Source organism: Talpa europaea, assembly GCF_964194135.1.
Source record: "Talpa europaea genome assembly, chromosome: 14".
Taxonomy (NCBI): Eukaryota; Metazoa; Chordata; class Mammalia; order Eulipotyphla; family Talpidae; genus Talpa; species Talpa europaea.
Window position 1 is genome coordinate 30257329 of NC_140082.1, and position 26651 is coordinate 30283979.

The 26651-nt window shown below is 41.0% G+C and overlaps 1 protein-coding gene across 1 annotated transcript in view; it reads right to left on the minus strand.

Annotated features, from left to right (window-relative positions):
- The window catches only part of DHTKD1 (dehydrogenase E1 and transketolase domain containing 1), a gene marked incomplete at its 3' end in the record, with an annotated part of 35982 nt that extends 10908 nt beyond the window's left edge, over positions 1-25074 (minus strand). The window contains exons 1-12 of the mRNA XM_084253346.1: positions 24864-25074; positions 17909-18064; positions 16589-16800; positions 15685-15879; positions 14216-14485; positions 10160-10331; positions 8679-8877; positions 7162-7474; positions 5532-5616; positions 4273-4412; positions 1455-1605; positions 129-235 (exon numbers count right to left, since the gene is read on the minus strand). Coding sequence (XP_084109472.1) covers positions 129-235; positions 1455-1605; positions 4273-4412; positions 5532-5616; positions 7162-7474; positions 8679-8877; positions 10160-10331; positions 14216-14485; positions 15685-15879; positions 16589-16800; positions 17909-18064; positions 24864-25020 — 2157 coding nt within the window. The 5' untranslated portion in view covers positions 25021-25074. The remainder of the gene's footprint in view (positions 1-128; positions 236-1454; positions 1606-4272; positions 4413-5531; positions 5617-7161; positions 7475-8678; positions 8878-10159; positions 10332-14215; positions 14486-15684; positions 15880-16588; positions 16801-17908; positions 18065-24863) is intronic.
- Positions 25075-26651: the final 1577 nt, after the last annotated feature.

Below are 26651 nucleotides of genomic sequence, written 5' to 3' on the forward strand. Positions count from 1 at the left end.
TGTTCTGCTCCCCACTCTGTCTCTGGTGAATCCTCTCACCCTCCCGCACATCTGGCCTGTACCCCAGTTCTTGTATGCATGAATAAATAAATCTTTAAAAAACAAACAAAAAAAGGCATTTGGCATACCTGTAAGAAACGCTCAATGCGACAAGATGAGTGGTCTGGCCCAGCCCCATCGTACCCGTGTGGAAGGAGAATAACAATGCCACTCTGTAGGAGCCACTTAGCCTCACCTGAAATAGCACAGGTAGGGAGTACAAACTCTATGAAACAGGTACATACAGTCTGCTGTGACTTGGGAAGTGACACAAACATTAGTTTACTGCCTGGCTCCCTACAACTATTTCAGCCTGTGCACTTTCTAGCACTATTGCACCTGCTTAGGGGGAAAACATCTGTCACAATGGTGGAAACCCTATGGTGACACGTGAATGGGGCTTTAGCAAGTGGAAGAGAAACTCAAAGGTAAACACCCTGGCTTCTAGAACAGCATGTGCCACTTTGATTTAATCTCAGGTACAACTCATACCAAGCATGGTCAGTGCCTATCTTTCCTCATAGCACTGCTTACAACACAGGCCACTGTCCTCAAATTTTGTTAAACAGTCTCTGGACAATTCAAAGTCCAGTCTCCTCAAGGCATGTTTTCTCCTCGCAATTACAAAGTTACAGAGAAACACAACCATAGGAAGGGGTTGAAGTGTACACTCAAAAGCTGAGTGTTCCCTTAGATTCTCGTTACCTCCAGAAAATAAGGTGGAGGGACTAAGAGAGCTTTACACTTGTATTTTATATACTTTGAATATTACAATGAGCAGCATTACAATGATGATTAAAAATAACAAAGATATACAACTTTCAACTTTCAGATACTTAACTATCCCAGCACTGAGGGAAGAGAATTTTCTAGGCTGCCATTCACTCTCATACAAATCCTCACCATGTCTCCACTGCCCCCTTGTGATTCATGTCATAGTTACTCAACATACCCTAAGAGCAGACCTAAAGTCAAGCCAGCTGGGAGCTGGCAGGCACAGACACAGCTCCCTACAACCAAGCAAATTCCCCTGGCGATGATAAGAAGCTCCCTGTACAGCCCTCCTGCTGAAACCCAACTCTCCTGGTGACAGAGAACCTAAGTGTTCTTCCCAGTAGTTTATTTAACAGCTTAATAGTTGTCACACCCCAATGGGTGACAGAGCAACCCCCAACTCTCTGGAAAGGCTGTGGTACAAGAAGTCTCATAAAAAACTGTGGCCTCTTTTCACAAATTTGTCTTTTTTGGGAGGGGGGTGCATTTTGCCTATGTTTTGTTCTATGCATCGATTTTTTAAAATTTTTTTATATATTTCTTACATCATTTTTCATTTTTGCATAATGTATGCATTTTCAAATTTGTCTTGATGACGCTAATGTCCTATGCCCACAACATACCCACATGGCAACACCAACCTCCAGAGATGAATGTGTCAAAGATGATCTGGGCACCATTGAAGAAATCACCAAACTGAGCCTCCCAGAGGGGTAGTAATTTAGGGCTTTCAATGCTCATCCCATATTCAAATCCCAGAACAGCTTCTTCTGACAGTGGGCTGTTGCTGACCTAAAAGAAAGGGAGATACTGTCGTGCAAGGAAGAGGTGACATGAGTCAGTAAAGGTGAAGCATCCCATTTATACAAACCTCTCAAAAGCAAGGAGGGGTAGAGAAGAAAGATTTGTTTTCATTCATCTCCACGTTCCTTTGAGAAAGAAGATCTTTTGCTCTCTCTGAGTGATGCAAATGGAAAAAGTAAGGACAAATAAAGGAAGGGGTAAAGGCAGTTGGAATATAAGCATTAAAGGCTTTCTTAGTGAATAAGTGACATTAACTTCTCAGATGACCCACCATCAGGACTGAGAGTAAAACTGTGTCATGCAAAAGACAAATATCTTATATTTTCACTCATGTGGAAGATAAAGAAATAAAACAAATGAAACAATCAAAACAAAACAAACTCTTAGAATACAAGAACAAAATGGTTACTGAAGGGAAGGGGAAAAGATGGTGTATAAATTGGGTAAGAGGGGCCAATTGCATGGTGAGGAAAGGAAACCAGATTTTTGGTGGGGGCAGGTAATATGTATCAAAGGCAAATCATAATAATGCTGTATACCTGAAATCTATAAACCATTATTGCTTTAAATTAAATAAATACCTTTGTTTTAATGTTATAAAACAAAGGGGGATATAAAATAAAGGGGGAAGTTACTATAAAAGGCCTACCTTTGGTTAGAAGTGATTGTTCTATTATCCTATGTGCACATTAAGGCTTATGGAGTATCATATATTGAGATAAAAAAATGCAGACTACAAAATTAATTTCTGGTGGGGGCTAAGGAGATTTGACAATTAAATGCAACACAATTCTGAACTGGGTTTGAAGATGACATGGTAGTCCTGTCTCATTGTTAATTTCCTGACTTGGCAAGTTATATTGCTGATTTCGGAGAATGTCCTAGTTATAGGAAATACACATCTAGGACATCAGATTGGCAACCTGATGAGTCCAACTTGATGTCTCAAATGTTTCACAATGAGAAAAAGTTCCTTTATATCATACCTCCACCTCCAAATTTTTTTTGTAATCTTGTGTTTTTTCAGCATTTTTCTAAGAGATCTTTTTTAACATCACAGATTTATAGAATATCATCTGGCAATAAAAAGAAATGCAATATGCTCCACCAGCGATAGACCTTGAAAACATAAGGGTGAGTGAAGTAAGCTAGTCAAAAAAGGCCACAGAGGGCCTCCCCGGTGGCACAGCAGGTTGAGTGCAGCCCTGTGAAGCTGTCTGCAGCCTATGCAGTGCCAGTTGGATTCTCGGCTGGCCAGGGAGATACCCACATGGTGCAGCAGACCTCTCCTGTCTCTCCCACTCTCCCCTTAGCAGTGTATTTCGGTCTTTCTGCCTGTTCTGCTCCCTGCTCTGTCTCTGGTGAATTCTCTTACCCTCCCACACCTCTGGCCTGTACCCCAGTGCTTGTATAAATAAATAAATCTTTAGAAAAAAGGCCACAAATTATATGATTTCATTCATATGAAAAAGCCAAAACAGGCAAATTAATAGAAACAGAAAGTAGATCAGTAATTGCCAGGGACAGGCAGGTGTGAGGAATGGGGCATGACTGCTTATTTTGGGTTTCTTTTTGGGGTAGTTAAAATGTTCTAAAATTAGATCATGGTGATGGCTGCAAAACTCATTGAATACACTAAAACCCACAAATTGTACACATTATGTTTTAATAAGTAAAAATAAAATAAAATTTATGCTCTGTCAATTATACCTCAAGAAGGATACAAATAAAACCTGGAAAAATTATATCTCCATTATGATTACAACTATACAAGTGTGTGATTTATTTGGGTAAGAACTCAATGACAGCACAGAAAAAAAATAGATGATTTTTTATCATGGTAGATTTGCATAATTTATCTTTTCTTACTTCTATTTGCTTCAGTTACTTATCAAGTTAACTTTTTAAAGGACCCATACTTTTCTCAGATTTGTGAGTTTGATGTAAATGGGGTTTGGCTGGGTGACTTTACTTGCTCCTCTGCCTGTTCTTACTTCTTTCCTCGTCTTTCTTCCTACCAAGGCTAACTTACCCACTCATACTCTGAATCAATCCTTCCTTCTTGCTCCATCACTTAACCCCTCTTTTCAGAACCTTTCCTACACTCATTTTTTCCTTTCAGCAAATAGACAATCAAAAGCTCAAAACTGGACAACTATTCCCCTAAGCAGCGCTCTCCAGCCATTGATTGTTTATTGCTTATGTTCCAATATGAGACCTACTTTCTCTATCCATTTTGCACCCCTTTATTTTAAAAAGTATAGAATCCAAAGCTGCCAACATCTGCTTCCAATTGCTTTAAGAATCTTGTAACTGGGGCCTCCCTGCTGGTGCAAGGGGTTAAGTCTCAGCACTATGAAAACATGCACAGCCACTGCAGCTGGAGTTTGATCCCCAGCCAGCCAGGGAGCTAACCCATGTGGAGCAGCAGACCTCTCCTGTCTCACCCGCTGTTCCCCTTAGCAGTGTATTTCAGTACACCTACCTGTTCTGCTCCCCACTCTGTCTCTGGTGAATCCTCTCAACCCCTCCCCCCATGCCTGGCCTACACCCCAGTTCTTGTATGCATAAATAAAAATAGATCTTTAAAAAAAAGAATCTTGTGACCATGGTCATCAGTACCCTCAGTTTACAATATATAATGAAACCTCCTACCTCTAGAAACCCCTTCTGATGAGGGTCCATATGGTTCAGAGGGATATACATGTCGTCAGTCTTCTGGCAAACAACCATGGCATGCCTGTGACTAAAAGTCCCACGGCCAACATCTTGACCACTCAGACGAACATTAAATCCTAAACAAGCAAGCAAGAAAGAAAAAGTGCAGATTTCCATGAATAACCAACTAATAATAAGGCCTGGTGATTCTGAATTCTTAATATCAGTTCACCCTGAGACTTTTTCTTAGGATAATAAATATCCTTATGAAAACATAGTTGTCCAATATTCAAAAGTCTGTAGTCAAGGTGAGATTGTATAAGAATGGAGAGTCAGCATTTGCCCTACAATTTTCAGAAGAAAATATCTTTCCACCGCATCTAGCACTGAACCTTTTGTTTCCCAAGAATAATTATTCTATAGATTATTTTCTAATGAAAGTTGTCAACACTGGTGAGGATGTGGAAAAAAAGGAACTCTCCTGCACTGCAGGTGGGAATGTAAACTGGTTCAACCACTATGGAGAGCTGTGTGGAGGTTCCTCAATCTGCTAAAAATGGAGCTTCCATATGATCCAGCAATTCCACTCCTAGGTGTTTACCCAAAGGACACAAAAACATTAACTCAAAAGGACACCTGCACCCCTGTGTTTATTGCAGCACTATTTACAATAGGTAAGCTATGGAAACAACCCAAATGCCCAAAAATAGATGACTGGATCAAGAAGATGTGGCACATACACACAATGGCATATTACTGAGCAATCAAAAAAGATAAACTCATGCCATTCACAGCAACATGGATGGAGCAGAGAGGGATCATGCTCAGTGAAATAAGCCAGAAAGAAAAAGAAAAATATCAGATGGGCTCACTCATAGCAGGAATTTAGAAAGCCTAAATAAAGGATCAGGAAAAGAACTAACTATAATAAACAAAAAATCAAAATCAACAGGCAACTATGAACCAGAGACACACTACAGAGGGGGAGAAGGGAGTAGAATCAAAACAAGGGTGGTGGGAATTTTATGGAGACTATTCCCAAGACGAAAATGCAATACATTGTACAAAAATGAAAAATGATGTAAAAAATATATAAAAGAAAAAAAAGAAAAGAAAGTTGTCAACACCACTTAATTCAGATAAAATAATATTGCAAAGATAGGTTATTGTAACTGAAAACCACAGTTGTTATATATATAACAAATACCATACAAGGCATTCTCTACCAGCTATGCAGCTAAACAGAAAAGTCTTACCTTGAGCAAGTAATGAGCCCAAGGCAAGAGCTTCTGCTGTGGCCCAGTCTAACTTTGTTCCATCCATCACCTTCTCCATTCTGGACTGTAAAATTGAAGAGGAACAAAAAAGAAACTTTTAAGAGGCCGCACCTTGGGCCTCCCCTGGTGGCTCAGGAGGTTGAGTGCAGTGCTGTGAAGCTGTCCGCAGCTTCTGCAGCGCCGGTTCGATCCCAGCCAGCCAGCAAGGGTTCCACATGGCGCGGCAGACCTCTCCTGTCTCGCCGGCTGCTCCCCTCAGCAGTGTATTTTGGTTAGTCTGCCTGTTCTGTTCCCCGCTCAGTCTCTGGTGAATCCTCTCAACCTCCCGCGCATCTGGCCTGTACCCCGGTTCTTGTATAAATAAATAAATAAATCTTAAAAAAAAAAGAGTCTGCACCTTTTTTCACGCTAAGTTAAAAATATAAAATGCAACAACATAACAGAAACTTACTGTTAAATAAAACAGAATGTTAAGGCCACAGGAGTCTAATGCAATTAAATGATATTTTAAAACAGGCAAAACAAGCAGGTTAGTGATTAACCCTGCAGCTGAATGGAGGGAGATGGCATGAAGGAGGGGGACATGGGAAAATGGGCTGGTAACGTTCTATTTCTTCTGCTGATGGTGAGTATATAGATTTCAAAAATAATTTCTATACTTATAAAAAAACAAAAATGAAGCTAATATTTGAAAATAATTCAGAGGGCAAAGTTTTTTTCATCCAGTTTCAAGAAAGATGAAAGCCTTCAAAGCCTTATTGCCTAAGTTTTAGTACTGAAAGTCCCATGTTCTAGGAAACCCCCGATTCCCAGGCGAACCAAGAGAATTTATCATCCTATATTTAACATTAAACAATATGTGCCTAGTGGTGCAAGGGATTAAGCACTGCACTATGAAACTGCCCTCAGCCTCTGCAGCAAGAGTTCGATCCCCGGCCAGGGAGTAACCCACATGGCAAAGCAGACCTCTCCTGTCTCGCCCGCTGCTCCCCTCAGCAGTGTATTTCAGTCAGTCTGCCTGTTCTGTTCCCCACCCTGTCTCTGGTGAATCCTCTCACCCCCTACCCCGCATCTCTGGGCTGTACCCCAGCTCGTGTATGCAAAAATAAATAAATCTTTAAAAAAAATAAACAATATGGAAAACCTCAACTTTTTAAGGGCCTAGAGGCTTGCCTTCAAGGGCATATGTGTTGATTTTTGTTGGTTTTATGAAGTTTACAAGATTATTTTTTAAAACATACTAAAGAATGAAAGTATTTTCTGCTCAATGATCAGAAGACTCAAAACAGGCATTACTACATACTGTTGTATCTTTTTAATACCGAGCATGTAATGTTAAACATATACAGATGCTTAAACATGATATATACACATTAAGGAAGTGTAAATATTCATAGAGGAAAGGTGGGCATAGATAAAATTGAACTTAAACTGAACTTGACGCTTATTACCAAAATACAACTAGGCTGGGTCCCCAGAACATAAAGACACACAGTCAAGATTTGCCAAATGAATAGGCCAACTAAACAACCAGCAATTGTGCAGCAACATCAATTGTCTTCCTGCACAAGAAGAACAAAGGATAACCAGAGATGTCAGTGCTCCCTACCTGAACATACATCTTCAGAAGGTGACTATGCATCTGGAGTTCCTCTGGCACCTCTACAGACTTCTTGGCAATAAAGCGTAGGAGGTCGAGGGGCACACCCGTGTTCCAGGTGGTAATGCAAGCTTCTGGCTGAACCAGGCCCTGCCAGTGGGCCTGCAGGTTAGTGGCAGGGGGGCTGTAGTTGGCCATGTTGGTTAAATGGTCATTTAATTTTGCATAGTAGGTTGCTTTGATTTCTGACACCTCCTCCTGGGTCATTAGTCCTTTGGCAATGAGGTGTTCTGCATATGTATCTGGGATACTCTTTCGGGCTCTGTTCAAGAACAAGGGAGAAAAATCAACCTGATTTGTAAATATCTAAGAGAGACAGACTGAGTCATTGTCAAAGGTATTATGAAGTATCATAGTTATAAAAGTCACATAGGAAGTCTTTTGGAATTAGAGAGGGTGGTTGCACAATATTGTGAATGTACTAAAAGCCACTGACTTGCTCACTTTAATATAGTCCATTTATGTTATGTGCCTTTTATGCAACAAGTTATTTATTAAAACCAGGGAGTGGTGAGAATCCACCTTTTCCAGGCAAGCAAGAAAAACAAATTTAGAAGCTTTTGTCTACAGCCAGGTAGAATTAATTAGTAATAGAGTTTTCCAGGGAATGGTAATTCTGGAAAAAGAATTTACAGGACCTAACTAGATTGGCTATCCATCTGGCACCCCTTTATTTAAAAAAGTATGGAACCCAAAGTTGCCAACATCTGTTTCAGGTGGCTTTAAAATCCCTGTAACTAGAATCATGAGCACTTGAGTTTTACAACAACCACAGATGTTATGGAATAGTCATATAACACTTTGAACTATAAAGTTTGTTCATAAATATCATATTTAATCTTGACCAAAGGGAGAAATTAGCAGGATAGATTCCTTTACATGAAGTCTTGATGTAATTCAAGTAATTCAGCTAAGTTCAGACTTTGAAGGAAAAGCCAAGTGTGTTCTTCCCATAGCAGTCTGCTACCTGTGACTAGAAAAGCTCATAAAATGTCACCAAGACTGTCCCAGTTTAAGACTGAAAGTTCATGTTCCAGGCAAAAAAAAAAAGAGTTGGTCACCTTGAGAGTGTCTAATAAAAATAATAATGCGAAGGGCCTCCCTGGTGACACAAGAGGTTAAGACGCAACCTATGAAGCAATCCGCAGTCATTGCAGCACAAGTTCGATCCCCGACCAGGGAGTTACCCACATGGTGCAGCATGCTCGCCCGCTGCTCCCCTCAGCAGTGTATTTCAGTCAATCTGCCTGTTCTCTTCCCCACTCTGTCTCTGGTGAATCCTCTCACCACCACCCCCAGGCCTTTGGCCTGTACCCCAGTTCTTGTATGTATAAATAAATAAAATCTTTAAAAATAATAACACTAATAATGCAAGCCCTATATGAGACAGGGGCTTCAGACAAAAGTTTATCATTACACCTGACAATTTTGTACATGGCCGGGTTGGTGAATGTTTATCATTGTACCTGATGATTTTGTACATGGCTGGGTTGGTGAAGAAGGGCTCATCCAACTCATTGTGGCCCCACTGCCTGTAGCACAACAAATCAATAATCACATCTTTCCGGAACTGGCGCTGGTATTCAAAAGCTAGTTGTGTGGCACGGACTACTTCCTCTGGGCTATCTCCATTGACATGGATGATGGCACAGCCCACAAGTTTCCCTGAGGAAGAAAAGACCATGATGAAGCAGGCCAGCTAACCCTGAAAGATAATAATCCAACTCCAACTCCTATTGCCTGTGTTAGGAGACAGCCGATTTCCTGGGGGGTAGTTTGGCTTGGTTGTTAAGAACCACTAATTTGGGGTCCAGATGATAAGAATGAGTTCAACTCCCAGTTTTGAGACTTATAACTTTGGTAAAGTTATGAGTCTCAGTCTCCAGTTATAACAATGAGATAATAGTTTCTCTTTCTAAGTAGTATCATAAAGATTAAATAAGTTAATACACACTAAGTGCTTAACATGCCTAGTGCATAATATCACATCTATTTTGTTACTGCAATGTTCTTCCCTCCAAGATGAAAGGATCATTAAAAAACACATCCTAGACCCAGAATGTATTTTAATATCTTTATCAAACAAATCACAAAAAGCTTGCATAGCCCCAAAAGACATCCAGGCCAGACTTTGGGTATAAAAACAGAATATTTCCTACCATCTGACAGTTCTTACAGCTCTGTGAATATAGTATGAATAATAAAAACCCTACCTTAACACAACCAATTTCCACAGGCCAAAGCAAGTTGACTTCGCCTCTTAATATCTGATCTCTAAGGAGACCATCTAGCCAAATTTACTGGTTGAACATCAGCCTTTTATCTAAAATGTTGGGTATTCCAAATTTGAATATCCTAAAAAACAATTACTTTTAATGTTGTATTAATTGTGTTGATCTCATGTTTCTACCAGACATTTCACTGGATATTTAAGCAATTTGAGATTATACCTCTAAGTTGCAATTTCCTTGGATTTTAAGGTTCATATTCAGACTTTCAAAGAAATATTAACATAACAACACTGTTGGTGACTACTTACCACATCTGATCCAAAATGTAAGATGGGGACCTCTATGGTGGTGCAGGGGTTAAAGTCTCAGTGCTATCAAGCCATCACCAGCCACTGAGGCATGAATTTGATCCCAGCCCAGGGAACTAACCCACATGGCACAGCAGACCTCTCCTGTCTTGCCCACTGCTCACCTCAGCAGTGGACTTCAGTAGATCTGCCTGTTCTGATCCCCACTCTGTCTCTGGTGAATCCTCTCACCCCCACACCTCTGGCCTATACCCCAGTTCTTGTATGCATAAAATAAATAAAAAATAAATCTTAAAAAAAAGGTAAGATGGAATATCCAGTGAGGTTCACTGTTCTGAGTGAACTAGAAATTCCTCCAGAAATATGTTTTCTGATGCAGTGACATTGACTCAGCCTTGTGTTACCTACCAATATCACTACAGTATAAGGAAGACCTTCCCCTCTCTGCTGGAGTGGTATAGCCCAGCTGGTTATTCACAATCAGATGGACACTCCCACCAATTCTGAAATGTGGGAGATTAGAGAGTGTAAATGTTTCAGGAACAATCCCTTGACCACAGAAAGAGGCATCACCGTGAACCTAAATCATGGAGAAGAAAAAAGAAAAAGAACATAAGGGATTGAGAAATTTAGGTTGTTATATTGAAAAACATTGTTTGCAAATTACAACAGAAATGTAAACAACCACCCTCCCACTGTTTTCCTGCCCTCCTAAAAATCTGCTCATTACAAGATTTTCTAGAATGGTTAGGTTGATCTCAAGCAACTTTCAAAGCGGTTACATCAGTTCTTTTCCTATTGTAGCCACTACCAGCTGATCTACTCATTCCGTCCTTCATCATCACCTATACCCATCACTTAAGCAAAGATTCTAGTCAATTCAACAGAACCATAGAACGAAGGGCTACTGGAGGTGGAGAAGGAAAACAAGTTTTACTAGAAGCTTGCGGGAATACAGCCTGTAAGACAAAAGGAAAAGTGCACACTTTGAACTCTTCCAAAATCATGCTGCCCTCTGGAAGGAAACTGCATATAGCTCACATCAGCTAATCCTCACTAGGTGTGTTGTTAACTGTTGTGAACATAAAAGAGAGTGAGGTGAGAGCAAAGACAGGAGGTGAGGGGGGAAGTCTATTATACATCAGTGAAAGAAAGCTTTGAGGAATATAAAATATTACTATGAGAAAATGTCAAAAATGTGCTATTATTCTGGAAACGGATGCCTGCTAGATCATTATGAAACCTGGTAGACAGAGGTAGTAGGAAAGGGGGAGATTTTAAAAAAGTTGAAAGCAAATAATGATGGAATTGTAGATGTCAGATGGTCTAAATGCAAATGTAAACTGCAATAATTTCGTGCTAGAAGGCTAATGTTATAAACAGCCAAATTGCTGAAATAAAGAACAAAATGACCTGATAAGCCCTAATATAAGGTATCTAATAAAAAAAAGTGCAAGACCTAAATATGAATGAATAAAGAATACTTGGAAGTATATTTTTTTTCAAATGACATTGAAAATGTCTTTAAATGTCATTTCTTTATAAGCATAAAATTTGCCTAAGGAAACACTGCTTTGACTATTTGAAATTTCTAGCTCACACCTTCCTAATTTCTAGGGCCCGTAGGGATGACTCATATTTTGTAGTATCTATGCCTAATAATAACATACCCTTACATTTTCTCCTCGGTACAACACATTTTCTCTATTAGTCTGCTCAACAACTAGGTATCAGAAAGGAAGTCACAGATGAGAAAACCAAGGCTCTGAACAAAAGCATATATACATTTCATATGTTAGACACCAGACTTTCTGAGATACCTCTGTTTACCCTACTTATTTCAACAAGTCTTTTCCTGGCTCAAGGAATTATTACATACATGTTCTGATTTAATCCTCAGAAAACTATAAGGAACATAATATATTCCCATTTACCCATGAGATACAGAAAATCTAAGTAATAAAATCAAGCACGCCAAGGTTAAGATTCGCACTCTGGTCTTACTGATTCCAGAGTCCTTCTCTTTTCTATACCATACTACATTTAGTGTCCAGCCATAAGCCACACAGTAGTGCACGTAGGTGGAGGAGTTCCTGGCATCTGATTATTCCTTACTCTTTGGTGATGGGATGTCTTGTGGGTAATGATGTAAAGGGAGACCAGCAAAACAAAAGAGAGAGATTTGTGCCTCGCTGCTCTTTTGAGAAACTATTATAGCAGAAGCCTTGCTAAGAACCTAACATCTGTTCATAACATGCATTGTTGTTGCTTTTTTTAAAGATTTATTTATTTATACAAGCACTGGGGTACAGGTCAGAGGTGCGGGAGGGTGAGAGAATTCACCAGAGACAGAGCAGAGAGCAGAAAAGGCAGAAGGACCAAAATACACTGCTGAGGGGAGCAGCGGTCGAGACAGGAGAGGTCTGCTGCACCATGTGGGAATCTCCCTGGCCAGCCAGGAATAAAACCGGCACTGCAGAGGCTGCAGATAGCTTCACAGCACTGCGCTCAACCCTCTGCGACACCAGGGAGGCCCAACATGCATTGTTTTATTTTAGTTTTAGCATTCGCAGCACTAAAGCATACATTTGTCATTTACTAATTTCATTTTCCTTCTTAAATCAAAAGAGAAACTGGGGCCTCCCTGGTGGCACAAGGGATTAAGCTCCGCACTATGAAGCAATCCGCAGCCTCTTCAGCACAAGTTCCATCCCCTGCCAGCCACAGAGCAGGGGAAGCAGGCCGCAGGGGAAGCAGGCCACATGGCGAAGCAGACCTCTCCTGTCTCGCCTGCTGCTCCCCTCAGCAGTGTATTTCAGTCGGTCTGCCTGTTCTGTTCCCCACTCTGTCTCTGGTGAATCCTCTCACCTCCCACCCTGCATCTCTTGCCTGCACCCCAGTTCTTGTACACATAAATAAATCTTTAAAGAAAAAAGAGAGAAACTGCCCCATTGTTCCCCCTAATCTTTGAAGGAGTGAGGTCTGTAAGTACAAACCAATGCTAGGGGAGGTGGAAGCAAATCAACCCAACATTCCAACATGGCTGGGATTTGGACACAAAGGATCACAACTGAGAATCCACTTCCACCAGATCGAGGGCCCAGATAAACAGAAGACAGCTAGAAATGGGGGCATGAGGAATCTCACCCACCATTATCTATGGGCTCCAATTTTACAGGCCCCACAAAAAATTAGAATGTGTATCAAGCAAGATAAGAGATGTACAGACATATCAGGCTAATAATCCTGGAACAGAAAGTAGACAAAAAAAGGGTTCTCATCACTAAAGAAAATGCCTCTTACTTCAGATGTCCGTCTTAAGATGTGTTTATGTGCTGGGTAAATACGAATGACTGAAATATCTTAGAGTATCATGAACTAAGTCAAGTGGGACATAAAGAGAATGTCTGACTAATGGTGTGAAAGTTTCTATTTAGATATGCTTATTCATAATATCATAAAATCATGTCATAATCAAATCCAATTCTGTCTGCTAAGAATTTAGTCACTGGAAGTTTCTGATCCTTGGAAAATTAGCATGAATAAGATAATGTGGTTATTTGTATACGTAGCAAATATTCTACTGCCTTACAGACATCTATTTCTTTTTTTTTTAATAGAGGCATGTTTTATTTATTTATTTGTTTGTTTGTTTGTTTGTTTGTTTTGTTTACACATGCACTGGGTACAGTCAGAAGCATGGGAGGGTGAGAGAATTCACCAGAGCCAGAGCAGGGCAGAGCAGGCAGAAGGACCGAAGTACACTGCTGAGGGGAGCAGCGGGCGGCAGGAGAGGTCTGCACGCCATGTGGGACCCTCCTCCGGTGGCCGGGGAGCAGCCGGGGATTGAACCGGCGCCGCAGAGGCTGCGGGCAGCTTCGCAACCCAGCGCTCAACTGCTGCGCCACCGGGGAGGCCCCAGACATCTATTTCTATTGGGCTTGAAGACTAGTTACTGATAACTAAGGTAATACCACCCAGAATTCTTGTAAAAAAAATGTGACCCACAAACAAAACTCTAAAAGCTTCCTGTTGGGTTACTAAACAAAGAGGTTAGAGAAAGCAAGAACCACACTAGTAATTTGCTTTGTTTGCCTTACTACCAGAAGTCTTTGTTTTAAAACAAACAAATGAAATAAGTCCAAACTCTTGTAGCCTCGTTAGACATGTGGATACTTGCAGAGAAGTAAGGACATCTGTCCTCTTAGAAGTAGCAGTAATGCTAGTCAATACCAGCTGAATTAGAACTCAGAAAGAAAAAAACAGGGGGAGCCTCCGTCTAAAGTGTCTGACCTAAAGAACTGATGACCTCACCTCTGCTATTAATTTTTTAATAGAGAATCTTCCCAAAAGTCTATCTTGGTTTTATCTTGAATGTCCACCATCCCCTTTGATCAGTCAATCTGAACACTCTTTCTCCTGGTCATCCCAACCTCTGGCCTCACTTCCTAAAGCTACAATTACCTGTAAACAAATGACTCTGTCGCCAGGTTGAGCACCACTGTCTGGAGAGTAATCCCCATCCTGTCGGGACTGCTGTCTTCCACGAGTCTTCCCGACAGCCACTGGGTTAACAGCTTCTAGGTGTGACGGGTTAGGCAGCATTGTCACGTGGAGGGGATGGTGTGCCCCAAAGTCCAGGTCCACAGAGGAGGTCAGATGAGACAGGACATCCCCAGTGGCTGAGATATTTTCTGGAAATTCACTCAAGCCTCGCATTTTACGAAACATCAGCTATTATGAGTAAAAGATTATGATAAACATTATCACAAGGAGACTAAGGAAAATCTTATACCGCTATACAATAAAAAATTTACATACATGCTTTTATAATTATTAATACTGTGTATTATTGTGTGCTCAAATGCACAAAACTATTTGGAAATCTTCACAATCAAATAAAATGCCAAAACTTTGAATCCACCATCACAAAGAGTTACCTCTTCCTTGCAATAAGAAAATTTTCCAAAAGAACTTCATAATAATCTTGTTAAAGGTAGACAAGAAAATAGAATAGAACTTAATCCTATTTAGGTAAGAGATAACTTACACCACTTAGACAAGTCAGATCCAAAAAATTTATACTGCATGGGCTAACATATACAACTAGTATATTAAGTAAAAGTTCTCATTAAAGAAATATTTTGAAGGTTATGATTCAAACTTTGTAATGTACAATGGAAGGAATCAAAATATGAGATTCCCTAAATAAAGATATATTGGGGCCTCCCTGGTGGCACAGGGGTTAAAATGTCAGCACTATCAAGCTATAGCGAGCCATTGTGGCATGAGTTCAATTCCTGTCCAGGGAGATAACCCGCATGGTACAGCAGACCTCTCCTGTCTTGCCCGCTGCTCCTCTCAGCAGTGTATTTCACTAGATCCGCCTGTTCTGCTCCCCATTCTGTCTCTGGTGAGTGCATCCTGGTGACCTAGGGGTTAAGTTTCAGAGCTATCACCTCTATGGCCTGAGTTCGATCCCAGCCAGGGAGCTAACCCTCTGCAGCAGCGGGCCTCTCCTGTCTTGCCTGCTGTGTATTTCACTTAGCAGTGTATTTCACTAGATCTGCCTGTTCTGCTCCCCACTCTGTTTCTGGTGAATTGTCTCACCCCCTGCACCTCTGGCCTACACCCCTGCTCTTCTACACAAAAATAAATAAAATTGAAAAACAAAAAGTACACTTGAAAGAAGAAAATTTATCTAGTCACATCATCCTTAAGGATACTAACTCCTGCCAACTTCTCTGGGAAAAGAAAGAATTCATAAGAATATATAGAGAACCAACCTAAAAGCAGTTCTATCCAATGACATTAACTAAGCTATCTACTGGTCCATCAGCTTAGTTAATTTTCTAAAAGGAATTATTACTATCCGTTTCATTCTATTACAGTCAATTATAGATCAGTGGTAAGAAACATAGAAAGTACCTTACCTCTGGAGGGAATTGCAGAAGACCTGTTAATAAGTTGAGTCTTCCTCTATGGGGCATCCCAATAATGACATCAGTGATTCCACCATAGGCTGACATTTTCAGCAACTCATGGAAAAAGCCCATCATGCTTTCAGCTCCTTCGCCTCCATATCGCTTTACTGTGGCAAACTTGGTGGCCAAAAAGTGGTCAAATTCCTACGAACATCATGTCAGACACATCAGTCGCAGGGAGATAGTCCACAGCTCAGATGAAAATCAGACACGTTTATGTGCTGTAAGGACACCCCACACCACTTCAAGTGGGTGCAGCAGTGGCCCCTCACTACAGATTCCAGACACAGAGAAGTCCAGCAGAGCATAGCAGGGAAGGCTGGCCCAGGACACCGCACAGGACTAGGGATGGCAGAGAAAATAACTTGAGTGGTAGACTAACTTCTCCCAGAGGAATCCCTTGCAAATGTGTTCTAGGGTCAGGGTAAGCCCTAGAGTCCTGCTGCCTCTTCCATCAAGGCTGCAAACCAGCCAACTACTCAAATTATTGAGAACAGGTTTGTTGTCGTCTTGATATGCCTGTGTCAGGCTCACAGCCCTTGCATAGATTCTATTCTATTAATTTAATAGTCTCCTTCAAGAATATTCCTTTTTGAACTTCTGGTAATGAAAAGAGAAGATCTTAAAGATTCACAATCTTTTACAGAATGAATAAAAAATGTATAAAAGTATGTTTACTCAGAGGAAAACTAAGTTGATGCGGATAAGCAGGGATATATTCAGAAAGTTAATGTCTTAATTCTCTCTCTTCAATATTTATAGATCTTGGTAGATATTTATATCTTTTCATTCTCTCCCATATTTACATATCTTTGTAGGCCTGATCCGTTGATATGAGTTGCTATTTTTATACCTGGGATTCCAGCATTAATTTTGACAGATGTTTTCGCTCTTCTGTGGTAAATGTCTCCTTTTTCAGTTCCTCAAACCGCTTGGCAAACCAGTCTTTCTCCTTCTGGCTCTGAAGTTGGGAGGTTTCGATAGAAATCTGCCCACAGTAAATTTGGTTGAGATAAGCTAATACTTCCTCAAGAGAGGCTTCGTCCTTCCCCATGCTCAATAATCCTATAAAATGGAATCAAAGGGATCACTTTTAGAAAATTAACCATGTAACCAACTATAGGATATAACAAAATAATTATTTCAATTCAGAGCATTTCATTCTGAAAAACTTGCACCATTATCAATGCTTACCTAAATTTTCCTTAAAGGAAAACTGCAATAAAACTAGGAGAAGGGGAAAAATCTTTCTTCACAAGGACAGAGCATTCTACTTTATACCAAATTGTAATTCTATTATAATTTCAAACTAAAATTTGAAAACTATCATTCATCTGCTTTGGAGCTACAAATTGTATGTTCTACTTTTATTTGAAATGTCTATTAATATCTGTAAGGCAATGTCTATTACTGAACAGATGATCTTAATATAAATTAATATTGATAGCAACATGTTAAGGTAAAAATAAATCTCTCTCTGAATACCTGTCAAAGAAAAGGAAGGTCTGTAATATGTCAATAACTCAGCACCAAGTCATTTTATCAGTTATTTGCCTAAATTTACAATATGAGTTTAACAAGCCAACATTCACTTTATATTGCTTATGTTTTCTGACAATAAATTTTAGATCCTTGGTATTGTAATGAACACGGGGGTCAGATATCTCTTTGAGATGTTGATTTCAATTCCTTTAGAAAAATACCCAAACGTGGGATTGCTGGATCTTGTGGAATTTCTATTTTTAATTTTTTGTGAAATCTCCACACTGTTTGCCATAATGACTGTACCAACATATTGCCACCAACATTATAGAGGGTTCTCTTTTTTCTATATCCTCTTTAACACAGCCATTCTAATAAGTATGAAGTGATATCTCATTGCAATTTTGATTTGCATTTGCCTGATGATGAGTAATGTTGAGCACCTTTCATATACATGTTGGCCATTTGTATGTCTTCTTTGGTCAAAACACTTTTGAATGAAAAATGTGCTCTATTAGAAAACCATTCTAGAATCTCAAGACTGTTCCTCCCAGACAGTGCTTTAATGCACCCCTCATTGTCTTCTCGTACCCAATGAAATCTCAGCTCCATCAGCAAGTGGGTTATGCAAAAATAGAGAAAGGAGCTCAGCCAACTGTCAAATGGACAGTGTGTTGCTAATGGGTTTTACCTGTGGTATTAAAGGGTCCCTGTAGAGTCTGCACAAGGGCTTGGATTTCTGGCACATTCTCCTGCAGGGCTTGTCCAGCAAAGAGGGGGTTGATTTTGGCAGCTTTATGACCATGCTCACAGTATACTGTCACCAACCTGGCAAGACCATGATCAACTAATTCAGGGGAAAAATAAAACAATATGAACAGTTTAGGAAGTTCCCATAAAATCAGTTTTTCAAAGAAAGCTCTATGGCCTTACACATTTTTTTTTTTTTTAGATTTATTTATTTATGCATACAAGAGCTGGGGCACAGGCCAGAGATTCAGAGGGTGAGAGAATTCACCAGAGACAGAGTGGAGAACATAACAGGCAGTCTTACTGAAATACACTGCTGAGGAGAGCAGCAGGCACAACAGGAGAGGTCTGCTGCGCCATGTGTGTTGCTCCCTGGCCTGCCAGGGATCGAACTGGTGCTGCAGTGGCTACTGACAGCTTCATATTGCAGAGACTTAACCCCTTGCACCACCAGGAAGGCCCTATTTTTATTTTTAGAACCTAAAAAAAGTTAGCAGATCTGGTTTGTATTCAGGGTATTGCAAAATATACCTCTTTACTTGCCACAGGCTGAGAGGAAAGACCATATGTATATTATATATATAATATGTAAAAGGTGTGTTTACACTAATATGGCATTCAGAAGGATCATACTATGTCTAGTAAATTAATGATCAAACAATTCCAGTAAATGAACAGATTTTAGGTTGGAGGTTACTGGATCTTATTCAAATTCTCCAGTTGTTTTATGAAGTAAGATACCTACATATTTGAAGCTAAAATCCTGATAGACCACATCTAAAGCATCACCCCAGCGGGCCTTTTAATGAACAGTCTTGCCTAGGCTCTCTAACATTGCAAGATCCTAGTTTTCTTTACTCACTGACAGATAATTTTGTTGAACTTAGTACTTAAACTAAAAGTCAACATCTTTTATCATGTGGTTATGAACTGCCCCCAAAAAATACCCAGTGCATTCCCACAGTTCGATTTCCATTACAGATACATAAACTTAAGGTATGCAGGAGTTTTGGACATTTATTAAAACATTGAAGACTCTAGGATGGGAAAATCCTAATTGGAATCTCTTAGAACCCTATTAAAATGAGATGGCTGCATATATCTTCAATGAAGGAATTTCATAGAAAAACATATTATAAAGTCAAATTAATTTGTACCAGAATAGTCTTTCTGTACAACAAACTCAGAGACCTAGACCATGCAACTAATTTCATTCTATACCAATACTCTCCCTTCCCATGTCAAACACAGCATGTTTATAAAACAGATTTTTTTCTGCAAGGTATTTCTTACTTAGGGAAAAAAAAACAAACAAACTACCAACCCTCACTCCTGCAAAAAAAAAAACAACAACAACAATAAAATAGCAACAAATTTAAATAGAAAGCTTTTTCTGATGTTTCCTGTTTTTCTAATCCCTCCTTAAATCATGGCCATGACAGCTAAACAAGGATCACAGATTGATAATAAATGATAGTGATCAACTGTTGAATACTATCTTCTGCTCTGCACCACACTAGGTTTTTTCACACATACCATTTTATCCAGGCCTGGCAACATCTGTTAAATAGGTGTCATTACGTGCAGAAGCATAAATCAAAACCTAAAGAGGTTTAGTGGCTTTTAAGAGGTGACACAGGTAATGAAGAAGGTGGAATGTGAACAAGTGTGTTTGTATTGAAGCTGAAATGTAAATTCAAGTGTGTTTTTATCTTCAATCCAGTATTTTATCCATTTTACCATAATAAAAAGTAAAAAGGAGGACCTCCCTGGTGGTACAAGGGGTTACGCCACAATCTATGAAGCTATCCACAGCCACTGCAGCACGAGTTCGATCACCTCTGGCCTGTACCCCAGTTCTTGTATGCATAAATAAATAAATCTTTTTTTTTTAAAGTAAAAAGTAAAGTACATAGCAAAAGAATGACAGAACTAGAAGCCTTTCAGATTAAAAAAAAAAAGTGTACAAGAATTAATGTCATTAGCTTGTATTGGTCTGCATTGGTGCTCCCAGAAACTAGAGTTTCTCTCATGCAATAATAGTTCCCTCAACCTTTTTTGTTATGATTCCAGTAAAGACACCTGTTATTTCTAATATGAAACACACCAATGACCTCACTTCGATTGTTAAAGCTCAGGGTCAGTAACCACTACACACTTGTTTGGATCTTATGGCGCTCATCCCCTCCTGAGCCCAAATTCCCCACAGTAAAATGTATTCCTATGAGTCAGCACCCCTAAATCTACCTCTTTTAAATTGGGATTGTTGATCAAAAAAGTCTAGTTTACTTAGAAATTGAGATTTACAGAGGTTAAAGTACAAGCTGTTGCTAACAGCCAGCTACAAAGAACACTCATCACAGGTCAAATTTTAACTAGTAAACCACTGCCATCCACAAGGTTAGTAGAAGCAAATTCATTATCTCTTTAAAGTCTAACATAATGAAGATCTTAGTGAAAGGTGTAGTCATCCTATGAAGCTTTCACTTTTAGCCAAGATACACATACGAAGAAAGAAGGCTGACAAAGGGCATAGAGGAAAAGAGACACAACACAACTGTGATGACCCCTCCTTCTACTTCACTATGTCACCTTTGATGGGGGAAGATTCCATGTGTCCATTTTCACTGGAGTTTGTCCTTTGATTTACTTTGCCAATACACAAGAGTTAAGTACATGATTCATCATACTAACTCTGTTATTCCTGATATAGGCAGGTGTCATGAAAAAGATTAGCACCAATCAAACCAAGTCCCTTCATCAGCCTCCTGGTTTAATTAATAAAACTGATCATAGACTGTTTTTCCTTACATAAAAGTAAGGGAAAATCTGGCAAGGCTTTATTGTTATCATCAGCCAAAAAAAAAAAAAAAAGGAGTACTTTTTCTAAAACGTAGTAACATAGTAAGTGTGTGTTGTGCTTCCTTTCTTAATTCTCAGTGTTAAGGCTATTCATGCAAAATTCAGATGCACTAAATATCATAAATAAATTGCATGTACAGAATCCTTTTTCTATTTCTCAATAGGAACAGATCATTTCATAAACACTCTTTTAATTGTAGAGCTGAGAGGAATATAACGCAGTCTCTTCACCAGGCAAGATCTTACAATGTAAGAAGATGATCCTTACACAAAACTGCACATAAGTAGGAAAAGTTCTGCAGCGTCCTAGAGACTGCACACTGAGAATTAAGGGAGTACATGGACTTATCTGGAAAGACATCATGGAAGAGATGGGAAGAGACCTGGGCTGGGGGAAGTGGAGGAGGACAGAATGAGGGAGGGGAGCTTTGGATACAGGTAGGGAATGTGGGGGGTTTTATGTCAGAGATAGGTAAGAACTGAAAGCACAATGGGCCCCAAAACATGAAGGTTAGCATTGCATATCAAGCTAAAACTTGTTCTGAGAGGCAGTGGGAAAATGACTCAGTATAACCAATGTTTTAGAAAGACTGGACTAGGCTATAAATCACAATAGCCGTGAAGCCAGCAGTTTTATCATCTGGAAGGCACAAATCTCTTTGAGACCTCAATAAAATCTATGGGCCATTTACCTGGAAACAGATACACATGCAGAGCTGTGCAAAGTACACAGACCCTGAGAACATTTTCATAGAGCTCCGTGGGAGCAGGTTAAGAACACCTGAATTAAACTATTTGGTAGGGAGAGGGGAAGTGAGGGGGAGACCAGAATTAAAGGCCTAGACTAGGATTCTAGGTAGTGAAAAGGTAAAGAAAGCAAGGCTTTGGGAAGTATAGTGCTCAAATTTTTTTTAAAGATTTATTAATGCATACAAGAGCTGGGGTACAGGCCAGAGATGCAGGGGGTGAGAGGATTCACCAGAGACAGAGTGGGGAGAAGAACAGGCAGATTGACGAAATACACTGCTGAGGGGAGCAGTGGGCAAGACAGGAGAGGCTGCCTCGCCATGTGGGTTGCTCCCTGGCTGGTCGGGGATCGAATTCGTGCTGCAGAGGCTGCGGATTGCTTCATAGTGCAGTGCTTAACCCCTTGTGCCACCAGGGAGGCCCCTCAAACTTTGATATTAAGAATGAGTTGAAACAGTTGAAGTTGGGTTGTTTGCCCCAGATTTCAACAATATATCTGTAGCAGAGGCTGGTATAACTCTCTTCTCTTTCAGAGTAGCAGACAGTTGAGCGTATGGCCAATCAAAATAGACACACACTTCCCCCACTTCCACACAGCCAATGTAGCCATATGACTAAGTTTTGGCCGGTGAGAAAGTAGTAGAAGTCATATCTGAACCTTCTGGGTCTTGCCTCTAGAAGGAAGAGTGTTCTCTTTCCGTCTTCCTTTCCTCCATCCTGCTGACCAGCACATGTAGATAGTAGTGAGCCATCCTGGACTAGAGTTGAAAGCAACACCCAAAGGACAGTGAAGAAACAGAAGGAGTCTAACCCCCCGTGACTTTGCAGAGCACGGCTCTCAAACCTGATCAGACTTTAACTTATCTTGCATCATGTTATTCCAGGTCTCTATCACAGTCCCTAAACCCATCCTATCTAACAGAATTTGGTACAGAGATGCATATGACTCTGGCTAGTGATCAGGTGGAGGGTGAGAACCAGATATTTCAGCCGTGAAAGCTGGTGTGCACTGTTATGCTACCTGACAAAACATTTGGTACAACTGGCACCAGTGATATTCTGAAAGGCAGACCATGGTTCTGAGGCCTGTAGCTCAGTAGTGTGTGTTTGCAGTTTCCTTTCACTTTTGGCAGAAAGTTGAGGTCAAATTGGAGGTATTCAATCAGCAAAAAGATAAATAGATAAAGAACCCATAAGGCAAAATCAGGGGAATGGACAAAAAGCAGAGGAAAGGAACAAAATAAATAAGTGAACATAGTATACTACATAGCCACATCAAAAGCTTTATCATTTCTCTCCAAGAGGATCGGATAACTGCTGTTGAGCCCTCATTTTATTTTTTTTTTAAATAGGAGTTTTGGGTCTCCCTGGTGGCGCAAGGGGTTAAGATGCAACCTATAAAGCTGACCGCAGCCACAGCAGCATGAGATCAATCCCTGGCCAGGGAGAAACCCACATGGTGCAGCAGACCTCTCCTGTCTCACCCACTGCTCCCCTCAGCAGTGTATTTCAGTCAGTCTGCCTGTTCTGTTCCCCACTCTGTCTCTGGTGGATCCTCTCACCCCCGCACCTCTGGCCTGTACCCCAGTTCTTGTATGCATAAATAAAGAAATCCTTAAAAAAAAATAAAATAGGAGTTTCTTTGTGTATTGAATGTGTGTCTATGTGATAGACGGGAATTCACAGAAGTCCAGATCATGAAGAGCCACCGCCATAACTGATAGAAGGGACTGCACATTCTCCAAACAGCATGGACTTTGACTTGGATCCAGGATTTAAGGAAGCAGGAGAATACATTCTATATATGGGAAGCTATTTGAGTTGCCAAGGGAGTAGGGTATAGTGGTTGCTTATTATTTTCTAATATCTATGTTCCTCCTTTCTCACAAAATCATTTTCAGTTAACCAAGTTCTGGCCAGTGGGATACTTCCCTCTTACCCAAACAGCCCACTAGGAGATAATCATCACAGAAAGTTATTATACTTTGTGATAAGTTCTAAGAAGATCTACATGCAATGGTAATTTTGACAAAAAGTTACAAAATGACTCACTTGCCCAAGTAGCACAAAAGATTTTTAACACTTGGGGCCTTCCTGGTAGCGCAGAGGTTAAGTCAGACCACTATCAAGCTATCAAGCTATCACCAGCCACTGCAGCATGAGTTCGATCCCCAGCCAGGGAGCTAAAACCTACATGGCGCAGCAGACCTCTCCTGTCTCACCCACTGCTCCTCTCAGAAGTGTATTTCAGTAGATCTCCCTGTTCTGCTCCCCATTCTTGTCTCTGGTGAATCCTATCACCCCCTGCACCTCTGGCCTGCACCCCAGCTCTTGTATGCATGAAAAACAATTCTTTAAAAGAAAAAAAGAAAGAAATCCCATTGCATTCAACAGAGAGAAATCAGGTTTATTCTAAGCATTCCTGAGAATACTGAGATTAAGAGTAAAGTAGTGAGGCTTCAGTGTGTAATGTAAGATTCAAAGATCAGAGATTTAGATGATGAAGGCTGTCTTCATTACTAATCTAATAATTTGACCAAAGATGCCAAATGATTTTCTTCTAATAATCAATCTGTATTTATCTTCTATGAGGATGAATAAATATAAAATAACTCTGGGGCATAAACCAAATTCTCAAAATTAGTTTCTTGTACATGAACATGTAACAGAAGTTTATGTCTCTTAATTCATTAAAAGCACCAGTAAAATGGTTCTATAGTCAACAAAAAGTTTTAAACTCTGAAATTAGAGTAAGAGGCTAGTTAGGTATAGGATACAAATAAATAATAAATACTACACTGTGATCCTAGATCACCCACTAACTGCCTCTTCCCCAGAGCAGTACAGCCCCATTCCCACACAAGCCACTGACACAAGAGCCTTGGAGAAGGCCTAGACAATTATCACTGGATAAACTGGAGGAGAGTTTGTAAGTGGGAGGCATCAAAACTTTTTCCGAAGCTTGGGTCTTAGAAGAAAGCTAAATTTCCACGCATTACAGTCAAGTAATAGAAAAGATAAGACTTCACAAAACCAGTCTGAACTTGGAAGGTGAAAAGGTGACGAAAACACAGCACCTAAGCTGAGACTCCGACCTTAAGGATCCCTAATAAGGGAGGCTGCACAGGAGGTAACCCCAACATTGAAAACACCCACTCATTTCTGCACCCCACCTCTCCTTCCTTCCCACCTGCAGGCGTGCCTCCAGACACTCGACATACCCCCTCTTCCCTCCAACACCCACACTCCCCAGCATCCCCAGCCCACAGCTCCCACCCAGCCCAGACCTGGGGGGCGCGCCAGACCGCCCCGGGGCTCCAGGCTCTCTGGCTTCCTTGGTCGATAGCCGTAGACGCCCTTTTCTGTCTGGTAGCCACGCCGGAAGAGGAGCCGAGGACCCCGGCCGAGGCCCCTCCTTGCAGCTGTGACAGTGGCCGAGGCCATGTTCCGCCAGGTCTGAACACTGGGGAGCACCGAGGGAGCCGTCGCCAGGGAGCGAGTGCAGCTGCGGGGCCCCTGGGAACCGGTGGCTGGGCCGCGCGGGCTGCGGGAGGCGGGAGCCCGCCCCGGGACAACGCCCCCGCGCCTGATTGGCCGGGGGACCCCCCCCCCCAGCCTTCCCCGGGCACAGGTCCACCCCGCGAGGCCACGCCCAGGCATCCAGCAGGACTCGGGAGGTCCTGGAAGCAGAGGTGGCCCTGGACTTGGGAAAGTGACCCGTGCTGAGCGCTCTAGGTTTACCTGTACAAAACTTGCATATTTCTGTATATTCTGCAGGCTCCTGCCAGGGCTAATTGTGTTAGGCAGGAGACAGAGCTGGGGAGTCTTGGGGAAGCTGCATGGTAGTGGACATTCATACAGGCTGAGGCCGACCAGGCCATTGCAAAGTGAAAAGGCACATTTTCTTCACTGGAGATGAGAGGCAAGTGAAATACCTGCACACTGATAGTGACTATCCTTATTTCTAGGAAGAAATCCCTTCACCCCCTTTAGGGACAAAATACTTTTACCATTGTTATACCCTTTAAGTTAACAACCCCTCTAGGCTAAGGATAAAGAATCCACCAAGATAGCAAGAGGTCACAGGCACAAGGAGATTACAAATGATCTCAGAACAGAGAAAGGATCCAGCCCCTTAATTATGCTTGGTTTAAACTGATTAACTAAAACCACCCTTTTCTCTGGAAGACACACTGACCCTGTCCCCCATGTGGCCTTCAATGTGCTAAAACTGCAGAAGTGTCAGTAAAACCTTGCTTGGTGCCTGCAGGAGTAGAGTCTTCCTTATTCCTATTTCTCTGAGAGCTCTGGAACCCAGAATCTGATAACATAATCATCTGCCACCCCTCTGCTAGATGCCTCAGAGAACAATCACACATATGTGAGACTAAGGGTTGTGAAATGGAAAGGTCATATGAAGGAGAGAAAATCAATACCCCACCTTTTGTAGAGCTATTTGAGATTCTCCACTGGTCTATCTCAAACTTTTTAATCCTATCACTCACCTTTAACTTTGTCAATCTAGGAGGGAAAAGAGGAAATTTGAATCCTTCCCCAGTTTTCCATTATTCCAGGCTGTTGTGCTGGTATAGTCCATATTCCTAAGAACATTATCTATAAGATCAAGATATCCTTCCTACTCATGCATCAGCCACCATTCCCACAGAGTGCACCGCTGTGATACAGAGATGATAAATACAATGCCTGCTCTTAATCAGTTCTCAGTCTAGTTGCGAACTGAACCCAACACACAGTATGAGAGATGCCACAATGCAGGCACAGGCAGGTGCCCTGCAGTCACAGAAGAGCAGCAGCCAGCACATCGGGTATGTTAGGGAAACTGCCAAGCTGAAGGCTCTACACAGAATTTTCAGGGATGAAGAACAAGGCAAATGCAGACAGGGGTAAAAACATGCAAGAAAGAGATATATCATGAGCACAGATGTCTGAACGAGGTTTTGAGACATGGTAAGACTTTCCAAAAGGCTAGAAAAGTATAGGTGTGATAATGTAATAGTGTGATAGCCACATAAAGGGGAGATTCTAGGTTCCCTGTCCCACCAAGAAAGGGTGGA